The sequence below is a fragment of the Tachypleus tridentatus genome, chromosome 10, assembly GCF_004210375.1.
Source record: "Tachypleus tridentatus isolate NWPU-2018 chromosome 10, ASM421037v1, whole genome shotgun sequence".
NCBI lineage: Eukaryota > Metazoa > Arthropoda > Merostomata > Xiphosura > Limulidae > Tachypleus > Tachypleus tridentatus.
Genome location: NC_134834.1, coordinates 156,985,778 through 157,010,366, shown reverse-complemented (window position 1 = coordinate 157,010,366; position 24,589 = coordinate 156,985,778). Strand labels below are relative to the sequence as shown.

The 24,589-nt window shown below is 35.1% G+C and overlaps 1 protein-coding gene across 6 annotated transcripts; it reads left to right on the top strand.

The window, feature by feature from the left end:
• Positions 1–513: 513 nt before the first annotated feature.
• On the top strand, positions 514–23,534 carry LOC143230721 (E3 ubiquitin-protein ligase TRIM45-like). Of its 6 annotated transcripts, none has more exons than XM_076464766.1 (6): positions 514–849; positions 11,874–13,146; positions 14,811–15,045; positions 17,164–17,290; positions 20,394–20,520; positions 22,099–23,534. In XM_076464766.1, exons 2-6 carry the CDS (start codon positions 11,886–11,888, stop codon positions 22,224–22,226), a joined length of 1,878 nt encoding a protein of 625 aa, XP_076320881.1. In that variant the 5' UTR covers positions 514–849; positions 11,874–11,885; the 3' UTR covers positions 22,227–23,534. The 6 variants fall into 6 exon arrangements, with proteins under 6 accessions (XP_076320881.1, XP_076320885.1, XP_076320883.1 ...); XM_076464770.1 differs by having other exon boundaries at positions 537–849; positions 22,079–23,534; XM_076464768.1 differs by lacking the exon at positions 514–849 and adding an exon at positions 7,499–7,728.
• Positions 23,535–24,589: the final 1,055 nt, after the last annotated feature.

The window sequence follows — 24,589 nt, the reverse complement described above, 5'->3', positions numbered from 1 at the left end:
TAAAAAGGCTAAAGCTCAGCAGGCTCAGTTTTAAAATAAACAGTGTGAGTTATTAATGAATGATGTGCACGGGGGTTAAAGTTCTTTCTTTCGTGTTCATAAGTGCCTTCTACTCTAACATAAACATAATGATTTACAATGCATGTAAAATTACTTTTTTATTTTCTCATGACTCCTTGCCTTTTTAATGTCTCTGCAGTTTCAGATTTATTTTGTGACTGAAATGAAAGGGGTTATAACTGCAAGAAACTTTAAAGTTCTTGAAGAAAACATTTTTAATTATGTAAGCCTAAATTTAAATATTTTAAAACACAAATCGTATTACCTAATATTTAATTAGATCTTTCTTACGTGAAGGTCGTGAAGATCCTCGCCCCTTTTTCTAGTTTTCACAGATGTTCTTTGGAAAAACGTAACTTCGTTTGTGTGATGTTAGTTTTCTTTTTTAATTGTATCACTTTTATGCCATTAACAGGCCAATGAGATCGAGTGATGGTCGATACCAGGTGGCGCATAAAATTTTGTCAAAACATGCTGAGTTCGTCTGCTTATTTCGTTGAAAGTTAAGAAGTTGTGCTGTTCGTTTGTGTAGCTTATTAATATGGATTTTGTGTGCTTGAAGACAGTTGCCACAAAGATAAAATTTTACAACTATTAAGGTTAAGTTATATCACATATATTTGGAAAGTAGCACTGTTTGCAGAATAAAAACAAGAAGTTTTAGATGAAATTCGTCTGTAACGGCGTGGAATAGAAAACTTCGTGCTCTGAAGTAGTCGCTTGACGAGCTCCATTTCACTGTTCTATTAATAATCGTACGAACGGCAGCGTCTCGCTTGGAAAGGAAAGGCGAGTTGTGTTTCTTTCTCTCTCTCTCTCTTTTTTTCCAATAAAATTTTTAGTCTTATGTCAAGCTATATAACATCAGAATACACTGTGCAGGTTATGTAAAAAAAAAAGAGGATGAAACGTTTATCTTCGGCTCAATCAACTAGGTTTGTTTTATAACTTTTCTTACACAAGAAAACTGCATAAAGTTGCAAGCAGTCTTCAGATATTACAATACAGAAATAACTAACTATTTTTTAAAGATATTTGTGGCACTTCACGGGTGATATACATTTTATGAATGGGTTTTTATAAGTACTGTTTGTACGAGTATTATTGGCCATTTTGGATGCTTTGTTCTCAGCGACAATAAGGTTTTGGTGGTGTTTTATCAGCGTAAAGCTACAAAAGCGGTTATTTGCACTTTGTCCACCGCGTCGAATCAAATCTCAGATTTTAGCATTGTAAATCTGTAAACTTACAGCTGATCCATTATAGGCATGCCAACAGACAGTTCTTTCCCAGTAATATGTTTTCACAGCTGTTTCCACACTTGTTTATTTGTAATAACTTGAAAAACTTGGTGATATATTTTAATAAATAGACCTTCTTCGGAAAGTGTTTGTATACATTGGAATATTTCTGTACATTCCATATGAAAAAAAAATTGTTTTAACGCGTTCTTTCGAAGGGCAGGCTCTTTTGAGTTATTCAGTGAAGTAATGCGAATTCCAGTCCATGTAATGATAATAAATTACTTGGTTTGAATTACGCGAAAGCTACACGAGGGCTATCTGTGCTAACCGTCTTTAATTTAGCAATGAAAGATTAGAGGGAAGATAGCTAGTCATCACTACCCACCACCAACTCTTGGGCTACATTTTTACCAACGAATTAGGATATTGATCGTATCATTGTAACGCCTCCACAGCTGAAAGGAGCGAGCATATTTGATGAGATGGGGATTAAAACCCTCGACCCACAGCTTGCGAGTAAAGACCTCTAACCACTCGGCCATGCCATGACCAGCATATTACTTTATTTTGTCCTTAACATATGCTACAGGCTACTATCACTTGTACACAGTCATAGGTCCTGGTTTACAAATGACTCTTTCGCTTTCAACAGAAATTTACTCGCTAAATGTTACACTCATTAATATACAAATAAGCTTGCTTGTACAGTTTCGCAGTTAATTCGAGCAACTGAAATACGAGTTAGCTAACATTGACCTCACTAACTTCTCTAACATTAAACAAACTGAAAACTCGCTCAATGCTTCACTGATTCTCTTATTTATAAAGTGTTTGTTTAAAGGTACATCGTAAAGTCTCTTGATCATTAACATTCACGAACACTCTAGGTATTCTAGTATTATCTTTTTGACTTTTCCGATCTAGAGTAACCATCATGTTAGCAACTTCCTGTAGGTTTGTTTTTGAATTTCGCGCAAAGCTACTCGAGGGCTATCTGCGCTAACAGTCCCCAATTTAGCAGTGTAAGACTAGAGGGAAGGCAGCTAGTCATCACCACCCACCGCCAACTCTTGGACTACTCTTTTACTGATGAATAGTGGGATTGAACATCACATTCTAACTCCCCCACAGCTGAAAGGGCAAGCATGTTTGGTGTGATGAAGATTCGAACCCACGACCCTCAGCTCACGAGTCGAATGCCTTAACCCACCTGGCCATGCCGGGCCTCTCCCTGTTGGAAACAATGAAATCAAAACATTGACAATAGTTTACAATACACTGCTGGCCAAAATCTTAAGGACGATAAACATAAAGAAAAAATATGCATTTTGCGTTGTTAGACTCAACCACTTATTTGAGTAGAGCTTCGAAAGATGAAAATAAGAAAAGGGAAAAAAAAAACTCTTTTAGCATTTAATAAGGAAAATGTAAACACTATGAAATTAGCCTAAATACTAGCTGGTCAAAATTTTAAGACCATACCAAAAAGAAGTCCTGAACAGGGTAGGAAATGCCCAACAAAAGGACTTAGTTGTGAGTTGCACGGCCGTCATTGCGAATAACTGCAAACATTTGCTTTGACATGGTCGATATAAACGTTTGCAGAAGGCTGGCTAGAATGTTATTCCAAGTGGTGAAGATGACTACACAAAGATCATGCACTGTTTGGAATTGGCATCCATTTATATAGACTTCCCTTGCCATCCACCTCCAAACATATTCAATGGGGTTCAGTTCGGGTGAACAAGCTGGATGGTCCAAAAGAATCACATCATTCGCCATGAAAAAGTTCTTTGTCCTGCGGGCATTGTGGATTGCAGGGTTGTCCTGCTGAAAGATCCAGTAATTTCCACACAAGCGAGGGCTTTCAGTCAATAAGGATGCTCTCTCCAACATGCCAATGTAGCCAGCTGCTGTTTGACGCCCCTGTATAACCTGAAGTTCCATTGTTCCATGGAAGGAGTAAGTACCCCAGATCATGATGGAACCTCCTTCACTGTGTCGTGTAGAAAATGTCTCCGATGGGATATCCTTATCCTGCCAGTAACGTTGGAAGCCATCTGGACCGTCCAGGTTAAATGTTTTCTCAGCAAAGTTTAACTGAGCTGTTTCGTGGTGTGGAAGGAGGCGTGGCCTTTGAAGACGTTTACGGTTTTTAAAGCATTCCTCTCGTAGATGACGTCTTATTGTTCTTGAGCTGCATTTTGCGTCCGTAAGGGCATTAATCTGGTTCGACGATCGGATGGTGTCTTGCCGGACAACCTGTCGAATCCTCCTGCTCAACGCCGGCGAAATTTTCTTTGGCCGACCACTTGAAATTCTCGTTCCGTATCCCTCAGTGTCTTTTAAGAAATTTGCAACAGCAGTTTTACTATGCCCAATCTTACCAGCGATGGCACTTTGAGAGAGACCTTGCTTTTGCAGCTCGACAATTCTGCCACGTTCACACTCTCTCAACGTTTTAGCCTTTGCCACGTTTTTCCCAATGTAACATAGGAGATGTCAGTGGAAGATGGTGACAACGCTAATGCTTGAACAAAAATGACTAAATTTCGTTACGTGTTTACCGATTAACGCTTCGTTTCAGTATGGTCTTAAACTTTTGACCAGCTAGTATTTAGGCTAATTTCATAGTGTTCAATTTTTCCCCATTAAATGTTTAAAAGTTTCTTATCTTTATTTTTCCTTTTCTTATTGTCATCTTTCGAAGCTCTACTCAAATAAGTGGTTGAATCTAACAATGCAAAATGCATATTTTTTTTTTATGTTTATTGGCCTTAAGATTTTCGCCAACAGTTTATATACATAAGACTTTTAATGCTTGAACAATGAAAGTAATGTTATAGGTTGTTTGTTTGATTTTGTCTGATAATATACTAATTCTATGAGTAAAAATGAAGAAGAACCTATAACAGCAAATTAACTACATAATACCTGCTAAATCCAGTGCAGTTTACTGAACCGTTAACTTAGAACACAAACGTCTGTTACACAGGCCTTTTTAAATATATACTTTCAATATGTAAACATCACATTCTAAAATTAAATTTAGTTCAATTCAGTGGTTCCCAATCTTTTTTATGCTCTGCACCCCTAAAAATTTTAATATGTTCTCGCACCCCTCACAGTAATTATTTATTTAAGAATAAAGGTGAAGGTGGTCAAAACAATTTTTTTATAATTAGTTTTTGATGAAAAACAAAACAAAAACGAAACATTTGGAAAAGAAAAAATATTATTTATTATTACAACAAACTTAAAGTTGCATAAACCCTACATGGCCGACAAAAAATATATTTTCATCCATGCATGATATGGAATTTCTTTGAATTTGAAATGTTCAAATGCTCATAAGTCAATTTAAATTTAATGACTCTTTTGTTCCTGTTTATTTCTTACGAGTTTTTCTAAGCATGGCACTTTGTTGCTGATAGCAATCCGCAAGTCTGCCTGTGCACCCAAGCGACTTCTAGATTTTGTCTTGATTGACAAAAGGGCACTAAATCCAAACTCGCATAAGTATGTCGTCGCGAATTTAGTGCTTTTTCACAAAGTCTTGGAAACATGTCTATTGCCGAACACCAATATTGTTCCAAAGTTTTGCTTTCAAACTGCATTTCAAGAACTCGATTTGTACGCAGTTCAATTAGATCTTCCTTCAGTTCTTCATCATCCGACATATCTAAATTGAAGGAGTATGGATTCATAATCCATTCTTCAGAAGTTTCCAGTTCTCCTCCAAAATATCTATCAAATGAGTTTGAGAGTATTTCCAAATGATCCACAATTTCTTCACACACACATGGAATTAGGGACTCATCCTCACCTACCACTTTTTCGAGTGATGGAAAATTTGAAAGATTTCCTCTTTTAACTCGTTAACACCAAAGATGTAACTTTTCTCTGAAAGCATTCAACTTTTCACAGCATTTTAATATGATTATGTTTTTCCCTTGGAGAGATACGGTCATTCATACGAGTGAAAATATCACTCAAATAGGCTAGCATTTGGTTGAATTTTGTGATTCTATTTCTCCAGGCAGATCATAGTCACGTTTCTTCAGAAAAGTTTTGACCTCTTCTCGCAGTTCAAAGAAGTGCGTTAAAGCTCTCCCACGTGACAGCCAGCGGACTTCTGTGTGGAAAAGCAAAACTAAATGCTCACTTCCAAAATCTTTACAAAGCTACTTGAAGAGGCGGTGGTCCAGAGCGCGATCCCTAATCCAGTTGATGGTCTTCACAGAAGTGTCAAGAACCTTTTCTAACTTTGGAGGCAATGTTTTTTATGCCAAAGCATGTCGATGAATAAAACAGTGAGTACCTTGCAAGTACGGAATCTCTTGCTTCATCAGTGCAAAAAATCCTGATTTATTTCCTACCATAGGGAGCACCGTCGGTACACACAGAACCAATAATTTGGATATCTTAATCATATTTCGCAAAGAAGTCTTTTACACACTGGAAGACATCTTTCGCTTTTGTGGTTGTTTTCAGATCTTCACAGAACAGGAAATCTTCCATTATGGCACCATCATAGACATACCTCACTAGTGCGATAAGTTGATTGCAATTTGCAACATCAGTTGTTTCGTCCAATTGGAGAGAGATTTTCAAGGGACTAGCCCTAATATCTGCGATAACCTTGATCCAAAAGGTCCGAACTCAAATCACCTATTCGGTTTTGAATAACATTATTTGTTAACGGCACTAATTTAAGCTTGTTTGAGGCTTATTTTCCCAGAACAATTATTGCCATTTCTAATGCACACGGTTTTATCACCTCTTCTGCAACTGTATGGGGCTTCTTTGATTTGGCTACTTTATATGCCACGTGGTATGAAGCCATCAGCAGTGGTTTGTCAGCAAATATAAAACCTAATTTTGGAAGGGTTGCTCGAGAATCAAAGCGGACCCTTCTACCTTTCAAAGATTCAATATCATGGCCTGCAAAACCCCAATGCATGCTTTGTGACGCTGTCCATTCAAACACAAATTTGAAGCCATCTAAGCTGCAAAAACACTTCAACAACCGGCATGGTGGAGCAGCTGTTGATTCTGTGTTCGTGCTAAAAACTTCATTTTGTTAAAGAAAAGGAAATGGAATGATGATTATGTGAAGTTTTTTGCCCGAACATAGAATCAACAATGCACTGACTACCATAGCATCACGCATGAGTGTATATACTCTGCGAAACTTTCTCGAACATACGTCACATGACGTCATCGATTAATTCGAGAAACTTCCAGAAGTATCCAGAACCGAAACGGTTCGTGTGTTATTTGTTTACAGTTGTACATTAAGATTTTGGTCTGCACCGGTGACAGTAGAAACGATAGTTTATCGTAACAAGGTAAACAGTTAAGTCTGTAACAAGAAAAATAAGAAATAAAAATCGAACGTAATTTTTGAATATATAAGACAGTACCCTTAATAAAAACAAAAAAAAAAAACTGAAATGTTATCTTGCACCCCTGGTTAGGAACCATTGGTTTCATTAAATCATATTTACATATTTGGTCCGGCATGGCCAAATGTGTTAAGGCGTTCAACTCGTAATCCGAGGGTCGCGGGTTCGAATCCCGGTCGAACCAAACATGCTCGTCCTTTCAACCGTGGGGGCGTTATAATGTGACGGTCAATCCCACTATTCGTTGGTAAAATAGGATCCAAAGGGTTAGCAGTGGGTGGTGATGACTAGCTGTCTTCCCTCTAGTATTACACTGCTAAATTAGGGACGGCTAGCGCAGATAGCCCTCAAGTAGCTTTGCGTGAAATTCCAACAAACAAACAATTTACATATTTGAGAATGATTAGAATCATTTAGTTTTACATAAACTCTTGAAGAAAGGAGAAGAAAGTCTCAATGATCATTGTGTGATCGGTGAAAGTGATTCGAGTTTTAGTTGATCAACAACACATCACAAAAACCTTTAAGTATCTACACATACAAATTTGAAACCCATGTTGGAACAAAGTGGGACAGAATTGTTTGGTACTAGCTGTGAAACAACATTTGACAAACACTTTTTAAGGACTACTAGACCACTAAAAAAACATGTTCATAGGGTATGAAAATCATTACTTGATCTAAAACGATCTCAGAATTAAACATTGGAGGAATTCATCCTATCGTCGAGAGCTTGAAACAGCCTTAAATGACGCCTAAACTTTAGTATTGAGTACAGACCAAGAATAGAGCTTTGTTATGATTCTGTGAACTCGTTAACTCAATAGCAGGGAACTCTGCCAACGAAAGTTAACCCTGTGTGAAAAGAATAAATAAATAGTGTGTGAAATGTATAATGTAAGGGAAAGTTGAAAGCTTATATTTGAAAATAAGCCCTCTGTTATAAACAGTAAAAAATTATCGTATAGTGCAGATTGGCCGGGGCAGCCAGTGCTGAGACAAGATTCAGCGAAAGGGTGAGACTGATAAGTCTTAATACATTGTAACACGTAATAAAATAGTAAAATCATGTGAAAAGTACGACTTTGTGTACGGAAATGACGTATAAAGGGAGCTTTACGGGAAATTGAAATTTAATAACACCCAGAAGTGTATGAGGTAATATACCGTTATACTATAGTTTAAGTTTATGTAGAGCTTCGAAAAATGTTTTAATATGCTGGTATTTTTAAATCCTCTTTAGTCTATACCATAACTTGCATAAAATTGTTTTTAACAGATGTGATCTACTGAAAATAATCTGGGTTTGAGCTCCAAGAAGCAGCTAAACGAAAAACAATTAATATATTATTACAGTTAATATATTATAGTTTACATGCAGAGCACTGTGAATATTATTACAGTTAATATATTATAGTTTACGTGTAGAGCACTGTGAATATTATTACAGTTAATATATTATAGTTTACGTGCAGAGCACTGTGAATATTATTACAGTTAATATATTATAGTTTACGTGCAGAGCACTGTGAATATTATTACAGTTAATATATTATAGTTTACGTGCAGAGCACTGTGAAATACAACTTCCTAGGCGGGTTTGGTCGATCTTGAGTAACGTTCCTAAATGTATTTCTGAGAGATAATTTACAAGTTAGTTGTTAACTTAATTTGATAAAAAAGGACGTCGGCGTCGTTAAATAGGACTTCGACTTCACTATATAGGCGTTGTAGCTGACGCACGTGTAAATGGACGATTCCATGTGTAATAATAGCTACTTGTTCAAATAAGTAGAGTGGTCGTGTATAACTTGGCCTTGACAGGCTTTGTGGAGCGGCATTAATGAGTTGACCTAACAGCAGACTAAACTTCGTTGAACACACTAGACCACTCTTACTTGCACTTCACGCCAGATGAAATGTGACACTAAGGAAGTCATGTAGTGGTGTCTACAACATGTGCATTTTGGCTTGTAGCTATTCCCAGTGCTAACCAAACGCTTCGTCTCGTCAAATGCACGAGTGACTAAACGGCACGTGAGTTTCTAAGATACTATGTTTTAAATACGTTCTCATTGTTTTCAGTTAGCTGTGATATTTTCTTTCTATGATGATAACGAACCAGGATATATGTGGTCATTACACAGACTTTCACTATTTAATATTAATATGATTGCATATAAATTGTACAGTTTCTTAGTAATATAAGTAGTGGGGTATAACTGTAACAATTATGGTTTTAATATGCTGTTTATATAACGTTTTGTCAAATGATATGATGTATAATTTGTGTATGTAGCTAAACTATTCTTCCAGGACAAATCTTCAGGCTTTTACAGATCGGTTATTTGAAGAATATCCGTTTTTTGTTTTTACAAGATCTAATGACGAATTCTGACATATTGTTTTGTATAAATAGTTTAATTTATTATTTGGCAGCTGTGGCCTACTTCCAAGTTTAATTTTGTATAATGATTAGTTTAGCCCTAGAATCACGAATGGGCCCATCGGTTTTCAAACGCAGTTTTTCCTTACCAATTATGCACCAAATTGCTCGTGGGCCATTGTTGGTTACGTAGTCACTACTAGCACAGGATTCACATAAAACTGGAAAAAAAATATAATACAACATACGTGTTGTTTTTTTAACAATTTAGACTCCCCTCTCCCCAATGAAGGATTTGGATCGGAATTTAGGTTACAGTGTACGATCTGGAAAAGTCAGGTTCAATATAGACCTATTCTCTCCCACTCCTTGACTATTGTTATTTCAAATGCTTCATGATAACTTCACGAGAAGTAGCGCACTAAATGATTTGAATTGTTCAGATTTTCCTATTATCTTCTTCATGATCATGTCCATGAATTTCAGTCTTATAGCAATTTGTGGTATTACCACTTCACTTATTTGATCGTTTTTAGTCCACAAACAGTTTTTGGCAACTGCATTTTTCACTAGATCGCACCACTAGAAGCATATTGTTTATGTTTCATCAGGATTCATGTCGACCTGAGAGAGGTTCACGTGCAAACTTGACTTTTTCCTCCCTCTGCACTGATATGATGGATGGATGGACTGATTGAATGTTAAACGTTAGCATAAACGAGGGGTCGGCGACTTGTTTGTATTAAATTTCGCGCAAAGCTGTTCTGTACGTAATTTTGAAGTGATAAACTAGAGGGAAGGCAGCTGGTCAACACAACCCATCGCCAACCCGTGGGTTATTGTTTGCCAATGAATAATGGGATCGACCATCACTTCCCGCAGTTGAAAGGGAAAGAATGTTGGGGATCTTGATTTAAATTCGCTAACTTCAGATTGTATGTCACGTGATCTAAACCACGTGGCCAAGCGATAAGTGTACTATATTACAACATTTAAAATTCGGGTTTTGGCCCTCTTTCCTTAGTGGACAAAATGCAAGTAGCCTGTTGCGTTGCTTTTCAACAACAAAACAATTAAACCTGAGACATTTTTATCCTTGAGATCAGACCATCTTCAGGCAGTGAAACAATTACTTTTAATACTATCGATACGGCCCGGCATGGCCAGGTGGGTTAAGGCGTTCGACTCGTAATCTGAGGGTCGCGGATTCGAATCCCCATCGCACCTAACACTTAGCAGTGTAAGGCTAAATTAGGGCCGGCTAGCGCAGATAGCCCTCGAGTAGCTTTGCGCAAAATTAAAAAAACATACTATCGCTACTGTCACCATTTCCACCAGTTAGGCTGGAATCCCCCTTTGGTTTTTGCTTTTGTACAGTAGAGTGAGTGTCTTCACCCAGTTGTTTTTGGCGGTCCTTTATCTAAAGTGTTGCAGCAGATGAGAACTACACGGTATGATGAAATACATATGGTAATCCAGTGGCAAGTAGTATACAAATAAGTTGGTAGTATGAATGCTAGTTTGAGTTGATTCGTATCTGCTTATTTGGCTGACGGGTGTCCGGAAGGCAGAGAGCAGACCAAGGCTGATGACGAGGTTTATGAGAAGACTTTGAGCCAGTTCAGTTCCAAAACAACTAATATTTAAAGTTTGACTAGGGAAGTGTTATGCGTCGTATCTTGCACATCGGTCTGCAATCTCTTTTTAACTTAAGAATTTATTATATTTTGATTTATAAATATTTATTTAATTCTTTTGTGATGTTTGATCATCAATATACAATATATATATTTTAGTGAAATTAAATAATTATATCTAAATGAAGTTAAATGAACAAAGAAATTCATGAGGAAGGACTGCGTTAAAAACAGCAAATCCAAACCTCTGATTAATTATATTATAACCATAAAATTTTCAAGCCATGAACGAAAACACATTAACATGAAATAAAATACGCTGCATTTTTTTTAAGAAAAAGGATCCTAGGGTACAAGCTACAACGTGAGACTAAAATGTATCCTAGGTTTTGGCTGAAGAAGTAGGACCCACAATTTTTCATCTTTTTAACTTTATCTTTTTCTTACTCTAACTTGGGAGAGCAGTCACCTTCCTACAACTGTCTGCAAGCAGTGAAGGGTGATATAGATGTAGGACGTTGTGGGCGTCAGCACCTACATCTTGTTCTCTTAATTTCTAATTTTCTTATGTGAGACTAGCGAATTGGAAGTTAAGACTGATAGACGGTGTATCCTCACCGTAATGTGGGTCCTAAATCCGAGTCACCTCCAAATTGTAGGATACATTTTATAATCCCATGTTGTAGCTTGTACCATAGGATCTTTTTTCTTAAAAAATACAAAAAAAAAAAACATGCAGCGTATTTTATTTCATGTTAACGTGTTTTGGTTTATGGCTTGAAAATTTTATATATATATGTTACAATTTAACATTTGTTATAACAAAGTCCAAAAACATCAATTAATGTGAGACTTAAAAAAAAAAAACACGTTTATAACAAGATTTTACCACTTTACATGTATACAGTTAGGATAACAGAATAGACAACGCACAAATGAAAGATAACGTGAACATTGATATAAAATGTCAAATACATAAAGAAATTTGTTTGATTTTTTCCACCACCATATGATTTCAAATTTCCCAATTCTCCATCTCTCTCTTTTTTTATGAAAATGGCTAAAATTTAACATTGTATAAAACTATCAATGATACGCTTTGTGTCACAGATGACGGTTGCTAATCTTTGTCTTTTAGTTACTACTCAGGATGTCCAGTCATCTGCCCGAGGAAGAACAACCTGAGCTTATTTGTGGGGTATGTCATAGCCGTTATCATGAACCTCGTCTGTTACCATGTCTGCATACTTTCTGTACTAGGTGTCTAAATACTTTAGAACCATTCGGATCTGAACGTGATGACGTGCTGCAATATTCCCTGAACAGTTTTTCTCGTTTGACGTCACATGGCGCTCTGGCCTCTGAATACGATAGTAAAAAATCTAGTTTAAGCTCCCTTTTAACTTGGGACAGGTCAAGTTCTCAAGGTAGTAGTTTGTCTGGTGGAGTTCAGGTGCTTTGTCCATCCTGTAACAGTATTGTGGATGTGACCAGAGATGGCATTCAAGGACTGACTCCAAATTATCTTCTTCAGCGCAAAATCACAAGAAACGAGGTACAAGCTACTTCTAAGTCGATCAGTTGTGACTTGTGCACGGTTGTAGCTGAAGCGGTGAGTTACTGTCAAGATTGTACTGTGTGTCTCTGCTCGTTTTGTGCAGAAGCCCATCGTCGCCAGAAGCAGAGTTCTTCTCACTGCTTATGGAAATTGGAGGAAGCACGCGAAAAAGAGCTTTTCGCCAAATACAAGAAGCACATTTGCTTACTTCACAAATCATCAGAGATCAGCAGCTGGTGCGAGTCGTGTCGACAGATGGTGTGTGACCACTGTACAATTGACAATCATAGAGATCACCAAATCAATGACCTTAGTAAAATGTACGAAAGTAAAACGCAGCTCTTGAAAAAACTGATGGACTACGTTGTGAGACGAAAGAGCGAAATTCACGAAGCCCTCGAAAATATCCAGGAAGTCAAAAAGCAGCTTTGTGATCAAATAGAACAGTCCAGGGAAGAAGTAGAGAGGTTTATTACTGCTTACATAAGAGCTGTTGAAAGTCATCGCCATCACTTGCTTCAGCACATACAAAGGGTAGAAGTTGGCCGACAACGGGTATTACGATTACAAAGGTTGCAACTAGAGCAGCTCTTTACAGACCTGAATCACTGGGAGAACTTTGTCCACGAGCTTCTTCGAGATGGGGATATTCCCGAAGTAATGGGAGTATACAGCCCAGTTCAGAAACGACTCTTACACCTGGCCCGCTTGAATCCCCCATTACAACCTCGTGTCTCTCCTGCGTTAAGTTTTTTGCCTCAAGAACAAGTAGGTGACGTGGACGGATATCTTTTATATGGTGTAATTTCTTCACAAAGTGCTTGTCCATCTCTATGTTTTATTCAAGAGGCTGGTGAGTTATTTAAAAAATAACAGGCCAAATTTTTAAAGACCTAGTGAGTGATTAAACCGAAAGATATTTCTCTTGTAGTGAATTTCTTACTAGGGAATAAGTTTATCAAATTTCTAAATGCTTAGGTTCATCATTATGTTAAAATTGTACTTTGTTGTTTTTTGTTTAAATTCGAAGTTTACAACTATGAAGACTCATCAAATGGGTGATATTAAAATATTATTAAAATTTTCTCTCAGTTCATTAACTTCTTCAGAAAGTTACTGATGTTGTGACTGAATTAAGTAATGATAATAATAACATAACAAAGTCGGAAAGAATGTTTATATTTTGAACTATTGACCAGAGGGAAGCAATTAGTTAGCTGCACCCTACCATACTAAGGTATGGACTGTCATTATTATAACAAATGAAAGATAATACCTTGCAGTTACGCTTTTTCATACCTTTACAATTATAGTTTTATCCAGCATTTCTAGCTGTTAAATTGTTTAAGAGAATAATATTGAATATTTAGATTTTTAGCCGCGGCATAAAAGCTAACAGAACAGCTCTTAATTTCGTCTTTTTTCAGGTACAAACACATAGTTCATAGCTTCATCATATCTTGACCGATTTAAAATTTAATTACATTTTTGGATTCAGGAAGACAACCCCTTTCTATTAATGTAACTTACTACCTTCAAGGTCTCATAGGTTAATTTATTCTAATACTGCGTAAAATAATTTCTATCTGAGGGTAGGATGGTGAGACCCTAATGAATAATAAAATTGAATCTAATACACGCGCACTTCACGATTGGTTTTTCTGACGCACAAAAATATGGCTAATAAAAAGGGGAAAAAACGTTTCATAGATTAATTTACTCTAATTCTGCTTAAACGAAGTTCATATGCCGCGGCTATTGAGGATTCCTTCTTATTTTGCTTTGGGCAATAAAATATAAAGTACTTTCTGAATAAATTACTTTCATACAACTTTACTCATATTTCTATGTTGCTAAGTTAACATGTAAGTATAATTAATAACAAAGAAACAACAACTTCCTCTTCATATAAAACATATTAATAATTCTTATAATACTTCGTTCTTTAATCATTTACTAAATTGTAATTTAAATTTCCAGATCACAAAAATAAAACGTGAACCTTGTTGTTTAGAATAAATTGTTCAAAATTTATTTTGACGGGTTTGTATCTGGAATATTATATGAAGCTAAAATAACTGTAATAGAGAAATATATTGTTTATGTAGCTCTCTTTCTATATATGGGCCCGGCATGGCCAAGCATGTTAAAGCGTGCGACTTGTAATCTGAGGGTCGCATTCCCGTCGCGCCAAATATGCTTGCCCTTTCAGCCGTGGGGGCGTCATAATGTTCGGTCAATCCCACTATTCGTTGGTAAAAGAGTAGCCCAAGAGGTGGCGGTGGGTGGTGATGACTAGCTAACTTCCCTCTAGTCTTACATTGCTAAATTAGGGACGGCTAGCACATATAGCCCTCGAGTAGCTATGAGCGAAATTCAAAAACAAACAAACAAACTCTCTCTCTCTCTATATATATATATATATATATATATGTATGTATGTATGTATGTATGTACATACAAGGAGATTCTCATTTTTTGCTATCTTTACACAATTATATTATTTACGAAAAAAAGGTCTAAAAATGATAAAGGCTGGATGTAAGAAGGAGATAACATTGTTCGTGAGAGACTCTGATGACCAACCTGTAATTCACAACAGAACCAATATTCACGTGGAGCTTCATCGTTTCACAACCGCCTTTGGTTCTCAACAGTCGACTCTAAGAAAGTCCCAGATTTCTTTGGAATCCTCCAGACCACAGATGCTCTACCACATGAACAGTCAGGGGAGTGAGTGTTCAAGTAATAGGTGTGAAACTTATTAAATAATAATATAGTTAGTAAGATGCTTGCGTAAAAGTTACAGTTTCAACTTGTGTCGTAATTTTTTTTTTCATATGAATGGGTAAAATGGCATGTTAGAACATGCGTGCCATTCTTATTTGTACAAGTAGCTCTATGTTACGGTTATTTAAACGTGTGTTAAGTAAATTCCATAATTTGTAAGTAAAAATGATTAATATTTTTCATTAATTAGAAATTAATTTAAATTCTGAAATACGGTTAACATAAACATAAGCTTTTTCTCTGGTAGCGACACAAGTTTGTTGGGGATTATACAATGTAGTATGGAAGCTTTAACATTGCAAAAGTCCTTTCGTTTTTTAATCTTTTTATTTATATTATTGGTGTTAAGTCACTTTAAATGAAAGTTTAACTTTTAAACTTATAAAGATTGATACGCTAATGTTTTAATATTTTTTGTCAAGTTTGTTAGACGTGAGATACGCCGCTGAAATTTTGTTAACAAAATATAAACATATCTGGTCCATAAAGGTGCTGCAGAAACTAATATATATATATTTTTAATTCGTAAAGGTATAAGGTCTTTGGAAACTTTGAAAATCGTGCTTGTATGTGTATGTTTGAATTTGTTTTCGATTTACTTGGTGTGTTTATAAACATAAATTCTTAAGCATACAAAATCCTTCTTAAGACATCGAATTGATAAACTTTATTGGAGGCCCGGCATGGCCAGGTGGTTAAGGCATTCGACTCGTAATCTGGAGTCGCAGGTTCGAATCCCCATTACACGAAACATGCTTGCCCTTTCAGCTGTGGGGGCGTTATAATGTTACGGTCAATCCCACTATTGATTGGTAAAAGAGTAGCCCAAGAGTTGGCGGTTGGTGGTGACAACTAGCTGCCTTCCCTCTAGTCTTACGCTGCAAAATTAGGGACGGCTATTGCAGATAGCTCTCCTGTAGCTTTGTGCGAAATTAATAATAAAAAAACAAAAATCTTCTGGAGCAAGATGTGCAAGTAGTTTTCTCTGTTTTATCAGTATTGAACTCTTGAAAACTTATGAAGCAAGTATCGAAACCCATCATCGAACATGCTCGCCCTTCCAGCTCTAGTGACGTTATTATGTCACCGTCAATCTCACTATTTGTTATTAAAGAGTAACCCAAAAATTAAGGGTTTGGTGATGTTGATTAGCTGTTTTCTCTCTTGTTTATAACTTGAAAATTAGTGCCGATAGCTCTCGTGTGGGTTTACGCGAAAATTCAGCAAATAACAATGGGGCAAATTCATAATTTTTACTATAAACTACAATGTAATTCATCTAAGATTCACGTTTTCGGTTTGTAATTACGTAATATTTGTATTCTTAAAATTGATTTATTTAACTTTAACTATAATGTGGACCAAGTAGTCCACAACGTCACTAAAAGTGTTGTTAATAAAAGGAGCTTGGAGTGTTGTTGTAAACATAAATAACTGAAGTCTTATATTGTGTGTTACTTATAAAGGACAAATGGTTGTTCCAATATATTGAGCATGCACATTGTTGAGAAGTCGGGGGGGGATGGTTAACAACATTTTTGTAATTCTATTTTTATATTAATAGCAGCGTATTAATATTTCTGAATTTTCCATCATTCGGGTGTGTTTAAACCAGACGTTAGGTATTGAGTAGCTTATGTCATAGTAATAATAATTATGAATGACGCAATTCCCAATGTTCGAAACTATGTAGTTGCCTATTGATTTAATATTTTATTGATCTGTAGAGAATACAGGAAATGTTAGAAATTACGCCAAAAAGTTATTGACATAAATTAATTTAAAAGCTTGATAATAATAAGTGATACTTTCGTTCACCACTATATTAATCTTATCAGAAACGTTAGCTGAAATTAAAGTGGCTCTACATTGTTTTAATCCGCAGAACGAATTAGTTCTACGGTTGAGGAAACAAACTTCAATTACTTCATTAATTACTACGCTCGCTTCATTCTTTATCATATGATTAGCTCCGCAATCTTCTGAAGATCTATGGTGTTTTAATTAAAGGAATAAAACGCACACTGTATTTATGGGAATATGAGATTAAAATAATGTTCAGATTTAATGTTTTCCACAGGACAACTTACCGTCAAGACCGCGTGGAAGTGACAACTCAAAAGGATGGTTCTCACGTATTGAGTTTTACACCAACTCAGGCTGGTAATTTTCGGTTACATGTCGCTGTGAACGGACAAGACATCAAGGTCAGTGTTAACCAAACACCCTTGTAAAAAATACATTTTTTCTTTTATTACTTGTTTCTGAGAGATATTTATGCTAAACTTGTATTAAGTTTCAGTTATGTCACAGCAAAGGGACTAGATATCAAGGTTAGGATAAAGCCTTTTTCCTTTTTGTTCTTTTTAAAATATTTCGTCTGTTTAATGCTGTGGTGGTTAATAAGCTTGACTCAATATCTGGGGGGGGGGTTGACCTCCTATCACCGAACATGCTCGCTCTTTCAGCCGTGGGGGAGTTATGCTGTGTGGTCAATCCCTTAAAGGGTAGTCCAAGAGTTGGTGGTGAATAGTGCTGACTAGATGCCTTCTCTCGAGTCTACCATTTAAAAATTATGACTGCTAGTGCAGGTAGCCCTCGAAGCTTTGTGCGAAGTCCAACAAACAACCAAAACGAGTAAACTTTTAGTGCAATATGCCGGTGTGAGCAGAAAGTATTAGCACTTAGATATATTTGCTGCAGGATCCGTTGTAAGTGATTTTTAGATAATCCAAATAAATAAGATTTGAAAATCGTGGTAGTGGTGGAATTATTTGTTGTCTTCTGTACTAACTAATATTGTGTAATTAATCCTGGCCCTGGTTTGTAAATTACTCGCATAAAACTGATAAAACTACATTTCATCTAATTCTCAGTTGCTGTTCGTGCAGTTTTGGTAAATAAAAACTGTCTCAACTACAACTGTGTCTGTTGTATTCTAACCGACTTGATTAGCTATAGCATGTTTGTTTGTAGTTAAGCACAAAATTACACAATACTTTACCCGTTACTTGGTTTCTAGCGTTGTAAGTCTGCAGACATACCGCTGTGTCAGTGGGAGGAATTATCCATGGTATTGGGCAAAAATACTCTTCAACACTAGTAGATAGCAAATATATAGTGTGGTTGACAGCTTTTTAAACATTCTTTGTTTCACTCATAAAATTTTAGATTCACGTTATCTTTGTTTTTCTCGTTTCTGGTTTCAATAATAAAAAACTTACTATTTAAAAACAGTTACTTCAAATAAGATTAATGTGTCTGTCATTTATGTGTCTGTTTGTGTCTGTGTCTGTCGGTGTTTGGGTAAGAAAAGTTCATACCCTGGAGGATCAGGTTCTCTATGACCTGTTCCTCCTCCCCGTACTTATGTTCTTGCCGGATTAGTATTTGTAATTGTAGAACTGAACATTATTTTGATCCTTTGCAGGGCAATGTCCATGCATTGTGGCTCATATATAGTGATTATTTTATTCTATCAGCAGAATGTCAAGTTTGTTGGTGGCATTTTTCTTATTGTTCAACACACACACACACACACACACACACACATATATATATAATTTTTTATTTATTTTATATTTAAAATATAAGTTAACTGGGGAGAGGTATTTAGGACTAGCTTCATCATGTATCAAGTACCTGTCTAGTTCGCATAGTAATTCGTTTTTCATCCAATTCTTATTAAAATACATTATTGTAATATGTAGGAGTCTATCTGGTGTGGTTGGTATGTTCGAGTATTTGTGAATGAACTGAGATGATATAGTTCTTGGAACTCTGTATGCTGTTGTGAGGAGTGTGTTTTGGACTGTTTGTAGTTTGGTTTTAATTATTTTATTGCTTACAGTTATCCATGCTGGAGCTGCATAATTTATTACTGGTCTAATATATGTTTTATAGATTTTTAGTATGTTATCAGTAGATGCTCCACTGTTTTTACCAGTTAGACTCCTAGCATAGTTAGTTCTTCGCCAGACTTTATTTTTAATTTCGTTCACATGATTGATCCAAGTTAGTTTTGAATCATAGGTCAGACCTACAAATTTTGCCAATGGGACAGTCTGAAGTAGTATGACATTCATATATAGTTCTGGCTGTTGTTTTTGTGTTTTGTCAATTTCGTAAAGACTACGAGTTGTGTTTTTGCTGTGTTTATTTTTATTCTATATTTTTGACAGTATTCACTTATTCTATTTAGTTGCGGTTGTATGTTAGTGGCGGCTATCATGGGTGTTGCGGCACTTTTTTCCAGACTGCCACATCATCTGCGAACTGTGAAGAGAATCCATGATTTGGATCCTTCAGTGGCATATTGTTTACATACATGATGAAGAGTATAGGTCTAACCACCCCTCCCTGAGGGACACCAGCTTCAGGAGTAAAGTGTAGAGTAAATGTTGAAGGAACATTTTCTGAATATTTTCTATTTTTCAAAAAGTTAGATAACCAGCAAATAATTCTTCGCGGTAGTTCCATTTCATTCATTCGGAACCTTAGACCATCGTGCCACACAGTGTTGAATGCTTTCTCGATATCAAGGAAGCAAGCGACAGTACATTCTTTTTTTATTGAAGCTATCTATTATGGTTTCAGTTAATCTGATTAGGTGGTCTGTCGTTTGTCTAAATTTCCTGAATCCATTTTGTTCTTTTGGTAATTTTGATGTTATCTCCAAGAATGTGGAGAGTCTATTACTGATTATTCTTTCAAGAATTTTGCCTACACAGCTGGTCAGGCTGATTGGTCGGTAGCTGTTAGGTTTATTTGCTGGCTTTCCTTCCTTATGGAACATTAATATATTAGCAAGCTTCCAAGAAACTGGGATGTATCCTAAGGATAGAGATAGGTTAAAAAGTGAATTTAGGTGGTCAAACAATTTCGGAGTGCCCTTTTTTAAAAGGATAGCTTGGATTTCATCTTCACCTGGTGCTTTGTTTTTGTGTTTTTTATTGCTTCGGGTAGTTCTTGAAGGGATATTTCATTTGTTAGTAACGTACTTGCATAAACTGTGTTGGAACTTGTATTTTATCAGTTATGTTTATTGGAAAAATTGGTTCAAATTGTTGTTTATTGTTTAATATGTGATTAGTGACTTTATTGTAGAAATATGTATCCATATCTGGATCAGTGTGAGTTTTAAAAGTATTTTGAAGTTGATCTTTGATAATCTGCGGCTCTTTCTTTATTTGTGTGTGCTATAGTATTATTATGTTTGAGTGCAGGATATTTCTTTGTGACTTTATTTTCATTGATCAGGATTTTCTGTTTGTGTAAATATGTATGTGTGTATAAATGAATTTTCCGCAGGGAAGTCCTTTTCCAGTGACAATAGCTCCAGCCGGAAAACGACACACTGGAGTGTATCACTGCTGTTCGTTTTGTTCCAGCGGAGGTTCACGAGACGCCCGCTGTGCTTGTGGCGGCGGTATGCCAGGTCAGTTACAGATAGGAAATTAAAACAATTTAATAACCATGTCAGTGGAACTGTTTTCTAGTGTTTTTTTAATAATAAATTGTCAGTTATAAATAAAAACAAAAGTACTTATTTTGACGTTGGATTTTTAGAGATTGATTTTTTCTAAAATGAACCGTACTGTATCGACATTTCATCATTATTTATATGTGAAAACGGCAGGTAAGGGTTGAGAAAATTTTTATGCAAAGGAGCGAACAACGTTTCGACCTTCTTCTTCGGTCATCGTCACGTCAGGTTCACAAAGAAAGAAAGAGGTAACTGACCAGGTCGAAACGTTGTTCGCTCTACATAAAAATTTTCTCAACTCTTACCAGCCATTTTTACATATGTTTTTCTCTACAAGTGGGTTTTCTCGTCATCACGGATTATTATTTCATATTATTGTTTAGTATTAGTAAAATATCTTGTCAGCACCTCGATGTTGTGATAAACTGTTGTCGCCAACAGATTAGAAACTTCGAAATGTCTTGAATATCATGAAATATTAACCAGTCATTACATTTGTTCTCATATTTTGTTGCAAGCCATTACACTCTATATACTTTTACTCCTTCTACAAATAATTTATGGTTCTACACATGCCGTAGAGGAACTTGTTTTATATACTGATATTATTATTCAACTTAATATACTGTTATGTTAGTTATGCTGTTACTAGGTCTAAATATATTCTTTTTATTAAGTTACCTTAATGTAACCTTATAGCATCACCCTAAAATTTTGTTTGTCCAAATTTTACACTTAATTTTGTAAAATCATTTCTTCCTTCATTACTAATTATGTCGTTATATTTATATCTATACTACTCCTCTTATATAAAAAAAAAAAAAAAAAAAAAGTTATCCGTGTTGAATAATAGTTCTCAAAATGTGAGATGCAGAATACCCCCCTTCCGGACTGAGAATAGGTACCAGAAAAGTGCCTGGATACTTAATTTGTTAAGTTATGCATGATAAATCCTCGGACTTACCCCTGGGTCACAAGGGACACCTGATTACTCAAGTGGGTCATGAATTGAGAACACATTGTGCAGCACATTTGTGTGTTAAGACTCTTTGTTTTTAAGTCCATTGTTCTTATCTGTACCAGTATCTTTATTCTAGGAAATGTATCCCATTTGAAGCAATATCTTTCAGTTTCTTATTTTCCAGATGAAAATCATTATGTTTCATTGCACAAAAAAATCCATTTCTGTTTTCTGTGTTTTGTATAGGTTATTATAATCTGTAGTAATATAATTTCATATGGTGCAAAATTCAAAATAATTACCTGAAGAACTCTTCTTATGTTTTCAAAAGGAAATAACTTTTGGTAGTAGCTTATATTTTTATCTTGTATGGTAGCATACTATTATCACCTATTTTGTTCTGGCATTATCAGTACTAGTACTACATATTTGTGTAATTTCTCATGATATAAATAACATAGGTAATTAATTTACCTGGTTTGTTTTTCTCATTACATGTACATGTGTTTCCTGTTAAGGCATTGTTTTAGCTGTGTTATGAATTGTTAGATTTGATTCTACAACTGTAGGTGGTTACCAGGGTTGTGGTCATGGTCACAATGGTCATCCTGGACATCACCATTGGAGCTGCTGTGGGAATTTTGCAGAAAACTCTGAATGCTCAAAAAGAACCACAATATATGAATACACAATATAAACTTGTATCAAAAAAGATGGAATATCTATTCACAAACTATCTGTGACTAACAACCAGTTTGTAGATTGAAATAATTTTATATTATAATCCCTTCATTACATCTTCTATTAGTTTTTACAAGTAAACTGTTTTGCTCATGGTTATTCATGGCAGTGAAAAATAATTAGTGCTGCTGTTTGTTTCATTAAAAGTTTTTGCTTACAATATTGTTTATAAACATTTTGACAAATAGACAATGTGAAATTTCTCAGTCCTCTTGTCTCATTATGTAATAAGTAGTAATGTCAAACAAGTTTACTGTACAATACTATTATTAGACAGTTTTAAAAGTACAAGATTTGGAGACCCCCACTCATTTAATTATTACCTCCAACTAAGTAATAAACAGACTTTTTTTTAATAATGGTTTATTGTTATTGTTTTTTTTAGCTTTGAGACATAAGAAATAAATTCCTTATTATGATAGTATCTATCTAATGCTATATTTTTCCATTTATGAACTTAATGATCTCTGTCAAATAAGTCAATGTAATAAGTTTAAAAGATCAATTATACTAATTGATGTAATAATTATACTAATTCCCATTGCTTGCAGCAGAGATTAAGTGTGACACTGTGTAATCAGTACATATCCAAACCAGCCGTTTGAGTGAAGGAGGATTTGGGCTACTTCTAGAAAATTAAAATGTTAGGGAAAAATGCAACAAAATAGTAAGATATGGTAATAAGGTAACATTTCACTATGGTGGATGGTAATTAATAAATATTTAATAATTCATGTGCTATTCACCTTGGAGTTCATAATTGCTATATTTTTATGTTTTGTATGCATATCAATGTCTCTTAACATATAAAAGACTTGCAGAAATCTCCCCAGTGAAACCTGAAACACCTGTAAAAATCAGATTGCCACTCAAAAGGTTTCTATTATAAAATATCAACCTAAAAATGTAACAAAAATTGGGAAAAGTAAAAAAAAACAAGATATTTTCAACAAAAATAGGGGAATCTGAAAATAGTAGTAAAATAGTCAAGGCTCTTCAGCCTTAATTTTCTTTTTAATTCTGTAATCAGGTTAATACTTGAGAATCAAGGGTTAGCTAGGTGCAACTTTCTCATCATGTGATTTTGGATGAAAGAATTTACATAGTTCTTTATAAGGAAGAGTAAGTGAATTATAACTTAAACCACTATTAAAGTAAAATATTTTTAATATTCTAAATAAAATCTTAGCTTAAAAACGGATTTAAAACATTACTTGTAGATATTTATTTGTAATTTACAAATAAAAACATTTGTCCTCATCTTTCACATTTTTTGGTTTGATTGATCTTAGTATAAGCATTTTCTTTTTTCTTTTATGAAGTCCTTAATATCTTTCTTAACTGTTGTCTTTCAATTTCTTGGCCCAAAGTGTGTGTGTTTGTGTGTAAGTATCATAATATTAAACAAGCTTGATGAATCCAGCAGTGGCATATGGCAAGCACCACTGATGGTCATTTTATTTCTATGTCATTATGACAATTGGTGCTTAAAATTTCACTTTATGAATCAAGACAATTCAATCCCCATAATTAGTTGATATATTAATAAGTTCTTTTAAATCACAAGAACACTAGTCAAAACTGAATATAGTTTAAAGAAATGTTTCAATTTTGTAAACAAAATTCACTTTCTTTAACAACTTCTATTTTTATAATACTGTCTTACACCATTAATCAGTGTGAAACAATTAACTAACATTATTATATAGTGCAGTATTTTTGATATGGTACAACTTATGATGTAATAGTGTAACAACTCAGTTTGGTATGAAAGAAATATATAGATAAAAATACTATTTTGAACTTCAATAACATGTTTGTAGCAGGCCAAATCCTAAATGTGTGTGTGCCTGTGTTGTTTCCCATGGCTTTTCTCACTATTTAAATGAAATTCATAAAGGATACCAACCACACAGCTAAAACTACAACATAGACCATGAAAATAGAACTGAAAACTGCTCCAGGAAATCTGAAGCCACAGGTGTGCAAGCAGTTTGGTTTTCATGTGAAACATAATGCTTGAGGTAGGAGGGTTGTTGATAAATCTATTGCAGTTTGTCAAATATACCACATTCATCTGAGCTGTACTGGTAGTACAACAAGCATATCACACTGAAGTAAAGATAAAGATGAAAATGAAATCGGACTTTCCTCTACCTGAAATGTTAAAAGATGGTACAAAAAGAAAAGCAAATCAAATTGATTTATGTACTGATTTCAAATTCAGACTTAATTTTAACCCTTCCATAGCACAGATTATCATAAAACTATCTGAAAGAATCTCAGGACTTGCTCTATTGTTGAAAATCTTGGCTTTAA